Source organism: Sinocyclocheilus anshuiensis, unplaced genomic scaffold (assembly GCF_001515605.1).
Source record: "Sinocyclocheilus anshuiensis isolate Anshui unplaced genomic scaffold, SAMN03320099.WGS_v1.1 scaffold1054, whole genome shotgun sequence".
Taxonomy (NCBI): domain Eukaryota; kingdom Metazoa; phylum Chordata; class Actinopteri; order Cypriniformes; family Cyprinidae; genus Sinocyclocheilus; species Sinocyclocheilus anshuiensis.
Window position 1 is genome coordinate 435,576 of NW_015536544.1, and position 7,907 is coordinate 443,482.

General features: G+C 41.7%; 1 protein-coding gene across 1 annotated transcript in view; it reads right to left on the reverse strand.

Moving 5' to 3' along the window:
- The window catches only part of fbxl22 (F-box and leucine-rich repeat protein 22), an 8,296-nt gene extending 1,699 nt beyond the window's left edge, over positions 1–6,597 (reverse strand). The window contains exon 1 of the mRNA XM_016499377.1: positions 6,263–6,597. Coding sequence (XP_016354863.1) covers positions 6,263–6,597 — 335 coding nt within the window. The remainder of the gene's footprint in view (positions 1–6,262) is intronic.
- Between the last annotated feature and the right edge of the window lie 1,310 nt (positions 6,598–7,907).

Genomic DNA, 7,907 nt, shown 5'->3' on the forward strand with positions numbered 1-7,907 from the left:
CCAAGTAAGAACTGAAAACTCTGGATGTTTGAGAGGCTCTAGGGCCGGTGCAGACTCTGAAGTGGCCTCCTGGGCCAGAGCACACTCTGAAGCAGTCTGAAGCAGGCTCCTGGACTGGAGCAGGCTCTGGAGTGAACTCTGAGAACTCCTGGACTGGAGCAGGCTCTGAAGTGAACTCTGAGGGTTCCCAGACCGGAGCGGGCTCTAGAGGGGACTCTGAGGCAGGCTCCAGGGAAGCTAGAGTGGACTTCGAAGCGGCCCAGGCACGCAGAACAGCCATGAGGTGAAAGGCAAAGATGGCCTTCTTGACTATGGCAGCAGCAGAGATCGGGCAGCACTGTAGCAGCCTCTGTGGCTGTGACAAGGTGAGCAGGTTGCTCAGTGACGGACTCTGTGGCAACAGCAGTGAGAATGGGCTGTTCTGTGGCAGGCTGTTCTGGAGCGGCTTGCTCAGGGACCCCTGGGACCACCGAACTTGGGACCACTGGAGTCAAGTCCTCCAGGACCACCAGACTTGGGACCACCGGAGTCGGGTCCTCCAGGACCACCAGACTTGGAACCACCGGAGTCGGAAACTCCAGGACCGCCAGACTTGGGACCAACAGATTCAGGCCTTCCTGGACCATTGGACTTGGGACCATTGGAGTCGGGTCCGGCAGGAACATCGAACACCCCGTTAGTTAAGCCCATGTTGCCATGTCAGGCTGGTCGGAATTCTCAAACAACAGAGAAATGTTTTGAAAACGCCATAGAATTAGCCTTTAGCCTTTTTAAAATTATTTTATTTATTTATTTATTTATTTTTTGGAAAATCAGTCAACAAACAGCTTAGCTATAGTTGTCCCAACATATTAATCTGGTATCAAAGAAAGTATTTTCATCAAGAAAGACACCTTTAAGTGATTAGACAGTGAGAAATAGGATATGAATTGCACATATGTAATGATTTCTTGTAAGAGAAACGCCCGCCAGAAATTAACTGGTTAGAAAACACGCTAGTTTACTGCATTACGAATGCTTTTTATTCCTCGGGGATGCATCAAGCGGAAGACCGTATCATAAACGTGCTGTCAATAGACAGTAATTGACACATATTGCAACATAGTAACAGTAACCCAAGACTGTTTAGGCAGTAATTTATGTGGCCCATCAGGCATTTGCATGGTATTATACTAAGAATAGCGTAACAAAAACCATTCCCTAAGCCAGTGTTTGCTGTATCAGCTGTTTTTGCCACATAAACACAGCTGGTGCTCTTGCTAAATAGCACCAGCTGAAAGCCGAGCTGTTTCTCATGCCCATACCAGCGAGCTTGGGCAGCAGGAACCTTCTGTACCGGCTACTGGCAAGTCGCCCTTCTGTGTGTCCGTGTTTCTTCTCTGCCGCAGCCTGCTGGTGGACTCACACAGGGTCAGCAGTCACACATGCTCACACGGAGCGAGCTAATGGCTGTAGCTTTGAGATGTCATTCACATTTACTGATGCAGATTATATAAACTCTTACATAATCTTACCACTTAACCACATGTGAGACCGGCACATTCCAGCCGCCTGTAAGTGTTATGAGCACTGTCCCAATAACCCTGGCCATGGGGCGGATCTCACACTACACGTGCCATAGCTTTTATTATCACGGACGGCCATCGCTGACATAGACGGTCTGATAAAGGGATCAGCAGGAGAGGAAGGATAAGAGAGGCTTGCAAGAATTCAAAGCCTCAGGGATCGGTTGGTTAGATTTCTACTGGAGCAGCTTTCAGGCATTGTGTTTGAGCGGGAGGAGTTTCAGAGCTGGCTAGATGAAGTAAACATGCCAGATATGTGTCGCATCATCCCCGGTTACATAAGCATGCCTTCCTCTCGTAGCTCCACCCTTCTTTTGTGCAGATGTTTTGTTTGCTTTGTTTTTTTAAAGGCATTTCCATCAAACAGGCTTAATGAAAAACTAACAAAGACTTAACTAAGTCTTATTTTACTTTGCCTCTGAGAATGAGGCTGGGTGTGGGGGGCTAAAACCCTACTAATATTTTCCATAACACAAACCGTGAAGGTTTCCCCATGTGGATATGGCCACTGTAGACATCCCACATGTGGCATGACGATCATTTACCAGGAATTCAATTCAGCACTTTTTCTTTGAACTCAGAGAGTCATCACAGTGACAGTAGTCTTTCAAGAGACTAATGTCACTCTCGGGGCGCTGTGAAGGGTGTGTCTAGGGCCATAGGACTGAGTCTAGAGACTTATTTTCCCTGAAGCGGCACTAATGACCGGTCTACGCCAAGAATGTCGACAGAAAAAGTCCCACACAGCAAATGGATGTGGTCAAATGTAGTTGCATTCTTTATTTTTTGGTTTCTAATAGCCTGTTTTGAGAAATGGCATTATTCATATTGCGCAATATCCATAACATATTCATTCAGTTGCTTGTTTTGGAGTCAAAGGTCTGCAGGATATTAAAGCAGTCAGATTATTGTGTCTTTTTGAGAGTTACAAGCCATTTACAGTGATGGTATATTGTGATCATCAGCATTTTTAATAATTCAAGAGAGGTTATCAAAATATTCATTGTAGGAAATTAGATTATAATGCAGATATGTTAAATTGGTTAAGACATATTACGGTTTAAGCATCAACACTACTCCAGTAAATAAATAAATAAATATCTTTAAAACATCCTTAATATATATATATATTCAGAGAGAGAGAGAGAGACATATCTATCTATATGTATGTATGTATGTATGTATACCCTTACTAACTTATCATAATTCTTGGGTAAATTTATAATTTTAAGGATGTTTAGATATTTTTTTATTAGAAAATCTGAAATATATTCTAGGTAGGAAACCATTATTTTTTGTGTGCGTTCAAATTTCAGCTGAATTAGTTTCTGAATTTTAATAGATGCCAAGAGTAAGTTGGCAAAAGGTGTTCAAGAAAGAGAAAGAAAATAAAAGTTTTATTTGAAGAGTAAAACTAGATCCCTACTTGAACTTAATGACACCATCTGAGACTGTCTCTTCCCCATGCGCTCAGTGTTTTATACATTTTCCTGCAGCTGAAACGTATTGCCACAATGGCGTAAGCAAGTGTGTGTGTGTGTGTGTCTTTGTAGGAAAGTGAGTGAGACACACACACACACATACACACACACACACAAGCACACACCGCGCACATGTGCATTCCACCCTCATCAACAAAGAACTTATTGTAGGCTCCACCTGCCAATGCAAATCACAAGAGGAGAGCTCACAAGGGAGGGACTTCACTCAGAGGAACTCCTTTCTGCTTCTCTCTAATTTCATCATGTGTTCCTCCAATTTACTCTGGTCAAAGAACAACTGCCACTATGCTGATGAACCCATAATGTAACATCAAAAACTTCTTAGCCTCCAAAGAACCCTTTTAAGAACCCTCAACAACCATCTGGAGTTGGCTTTAGTTCTTTGGAGAATTTTGCACCCTGGTGTCATATTTCTGAATTCCTGGTGAGAACCTTTTCAAAGATCTTTGTGTGCTCTAGGTCCTGTCTACTGATTCTTTAGACACATCAGAAACTGACACTCTGATCTGAAGAACCTATAATGAACATAAAGAATTTAGTTATCATTAAAAAAAAAATACTCTTAAAAATTAAGGTTGTTTATTGTCATGTGGTTCCATGAAGAACCTTTAACATCCATGGAAACTTTCTATTCCACAAAATGTTTGTTATGGTGGAAAAAGGTTCTTCAGATTATTAAAATGTTCTTCACACTAAGAAAAAAATGGTTCTTTTAAGAACCGTTCACTGAGAGGCTTTTTAGGGAAACAAAATGGTTCTTATATGGCATTGCTGTGAGAACTACTTTTTGGAGCAATTATTTTTGAGATTTTGCCATATAACAACCTCAAGAACCCTACTGATTTCCTCAGTTGTTCCAGATCTCTGGTCAAAAAAACATCCATCTTCACACTTATCCTTCATTCTTAAAATTAAAGGTTTCAATTGGTACCAAACATGTTTTGTGTTCTGCAAACAATTATCATCTTGTTCTTGAGGAAACCATCATTGAATTGTTTCCTTAAAGAACCAACCAGTACCCTGACCCAAGGAACCCGTAATATAACATCAAAAAATTCCAAAACCTTCAACCACCATTTTGAGTTGACTAAAAAAGTTTCATAATACGTTCTTCAGATCAGTAAATGTAAAGTTTGGCTCTTATCTGAGGGTGATGCAAAGAACCACCGAAGAAACCCTTTTTTATTATTTTAAGAGTGTTTTGCCAAATTACACAGTTTCTTTTTTCCTCATAAGTGAGTTTACAGTGCAAAACAGCAGCGGGAGAAACCGCAGAGCTCCATCATGTCTCCCGTTATTATTGGCTGCCTGGAAGAGGCTGTACAGATCTGCCCTTAAAACTCCAGAGGGTAATTCAGCTGTGCTCTGCGTGCTACTCCATAGACCTTGTCACTCAAAACTTGAGGCAAACTGCATTCCCAGCCTCAGCACGCTTCGACCACAAGCCGCATCTATTGGTGGAAGACTGTGACGTGCTTGCTCGAAGCTAAAATGTGTTTCGGATGAACTTTTAAAGAACGAAGGTTTGAGCAGATCCCCATTAGTCAGACACTGGTGGAGTTAAATGGCTACGTGAGGAACGCTCATGCTGAAGCACTTTTAAGCTTCTCACCACTGACGTATGTTCCTTAAAAAATATCACGCTGCGTACTAAATGTATCCACGTTCCTCAAAAACAAATGTTTCTAATGGCTGAATGTTTTGTACTCATGTAAATCTTCTCAACTCTTAACAGAACCTGGTAAATGAGTAATGCTGCAACACACAAAAACAAAAGTGGCTGAATGGGCGGCGTATTGCTCTGTTCTTCTAATGAATGTGGTAAAACACATACTGAGTCCATATGGGTGACAGTCGCACAGAATCCTGTTGACTGAGGGGTCTGCGGTGTGCCTGCAGCTGTGGTGTGTGATGGGCCAGTTGTTGCAGGCAATGTTCAAAATTGCAGTGCAGTGTCTTTGATTCCATTTACAATCTTTCATATAGGGATTTAATGAATTAATTTCACAGCCAAAGGCATATTTGCTCCTTCCTAAACCAGATCGAGTTCATAAACATTGAATTGTGACTTGTTTTCCCTTGAGTTTAAAATATTTTGATGATTTTGTGACTTGAAGAGTTAGTTCTTACAAAAATGTCATTATTTTCTCACCCTAACATTGTTCCAAACCTATTTGACTTATTTCAGTTGGGGAACACAAAAGTTGATATTTTGAAGAATGTTTGTGCTGCTCTTTTCCGCACAACAAAAGCAGTTACCAGTGGTTGTCAAGTAGTAAAAAAAAAACACTATAAAAGTCATAGAAATCATAGAAATAGTCAGTATGAAGTCTGTGGGAACAGGACAAAAAATAAGTCGACATGAAGCGGGAAATGTGAGTCTTTTCTTCCCAATTGTGACGTATATCTGAGCAAACGGCTTCTCGAATGAGGAAATAAGCAAGACTTGATTTGATATTTTTCATTTGCTAATCGCTGCAATCTCAAGTGAGTAACAAGTTGCTGGAGGGGATGGATTGAAACACGTCAGGCTGTCAGACAAACATGCCAGTTTACAAGTCATAAGAGAAGAGACTTTGTTGCAGTGGGAAAAGGATGTGCATGTTTTTGATTAAAGATATAAAAAGAATTATGACATGCACATTTATGATAAACACATCACACAGCATTACCTGAAATATAAGCATATGTTCATTTTGATTTCACGGTAACTTCAAGTCGTTGTTTACTGACAATCATTCCCTCCACCATAGCTTTCAAATCTCATTTGCTCTTGTGCATATCAAACTCGACAGGTTGCGCGATCAGTTATGAAACAAAAATCGAATATGATTTGGTGTCTTTGTAAAACCTAGAGTCAAGTTTTCAGTTTCTCACACAAATTTGTCATATTGCTTTTGTTAATAATATATTTATTTTGTAAGGCACTGCATACTGTTGCTTACAATGGGACTCTGTGTTAACTGAATCTGTGTTAACATTCTTCTTTCACGGTTTGGAAGAACACAAGGGTCAGTAATGATGACAGAAACGTAATATTGGAGTCATTACTATTCTTCTAAAAATAAAAGTGGATGTGGGATTCATTAAGGTTACTTCGTCTTTCTAAATATCTCAGGGTAGCAACATCTGCCTGTCCAAGATCAAACCAATGACAAAATGAACGTTGATGCCAAGACAAACAGAAACACTCACATGTGGCAAACACGTTCCAGGAAGTCACTGACGAGGCTCTCGTGCTTCCTGCAGAGGTCCTTCTGGAATATGGTCTTCATCCAGTCCTCAATGTTGCACACTTTGACCCTGCACGAGTTCCAGGATACATCCAGGTACCTTAGTGAAGAGCCCAGAACATAGTTGTCCTTCCTCAGCTCGCACGGAGACCTGAAGTGAAGTAGCATCCACAGCTGTGGGTCCAAGAAGACCTGTCTTAGTCGTACACAGGTCAGGGACAGGCTGTGGCGACTGTCCTTGTCAAGGTACGAAAAAAGGTGTAGCAAACACTCCTGATCTAGTTCTACGAGATGCATAGCAAGACAGAGGCCTGCTAACAACCACAAAGCAACAATGGGTCAACGGCGTGTCTCGTGTGGCCTGGATTTGTGATTCTCCCCCAGACTGTAGCCTCGCGGAGGCCTTGCACATATAAGGTCGTGAGGAATGGGGGTTATTTTGGGAGGACTGCTGCAGGCACGGTCAAAAATGGAAATGTGTGAGGCACATGGACTCTCCCGGTCCATCTGTCTCCGACGCCTGGACAGGAGGCAGTGTGAGGGACGTTTAGAGTGTGACAGTTCTGTTTATCACTTGCAAGAGGCTTCACTCAGCACCCTGCATCTTGGGGGATGGGGAATGGCAAGACACTCTTCCACACTGAGGCCCGTTTACACCTGGTTTTGCTTGCGTTTTGGTTGATCCGATCACAAGTGCTCAAATGCATCTCTTCTGACCACTTGTGATTGGATGTCAAGGGCAGGGTCCCTGGTTTCATGACTGCAACACTGCAGACTATCTCACTGGGTTACTGTGTGTTGATAAAGCACACAAGAAAAATATCCAGTTCTTTTAATTGGACACTTATTTAAGCTGCTCATAATGGGCAAAGTTGAAACCCTTGTTTTAGCGAAGAGGTTGATCACAGTATGGATGCATTCAACGACATGAGTGTTTCACTTGAGTTGTCAACCACCTTCGAATGCAGTTGAAAGTGGATAAGCGCAAATCAGTTTGGACTTGATTTACCCCGTATTTAGCCTGTTGTTTACTTGTAATCATACCAGGTATAATTGTGCCTTGAATTCAGTTTTTTTCTGGCAATTGAGACTCCAAAATAATTGGATTTTGCTCGTTCAGACTGCCAGAGCTTTACTGAATTCACTGACACACATTTGATGGAGATTTACATAAAGCTATCTAGCAAAGAAGAACATTTGTATATAGACAAAAATGTAAATAAGAAGATAACACTGGCTTCTAATTGGAATGATATTACGACCAAAGAGCTACTCGCTATCTATACAAAGAGCAAAATGTATTCATCAGTTTAGCGCAGGGGTGCCGCAGCCCTGCAGAGTTTAGTTCCAACCCTGCTCCAACACACATACCATGTAGTTTTCAAATAAGCCTAAATGATTAGATTAGCTGGATCAGATGTGTTTAATTAGGGTTATATCTAAACTGTGCAGGGCTATGGCCCTCCAGGAACTGAGTTTGACACCCTTGGTTTAGCGGTACCATATGCAAATGTTTAGAAGAAGATACCACAATAAATGAAAGAGGAGCTTATTTTGCTAAAGCACGTTTCACAGCATCGGATCTTCTAGGGTCTGATGCTAGCATT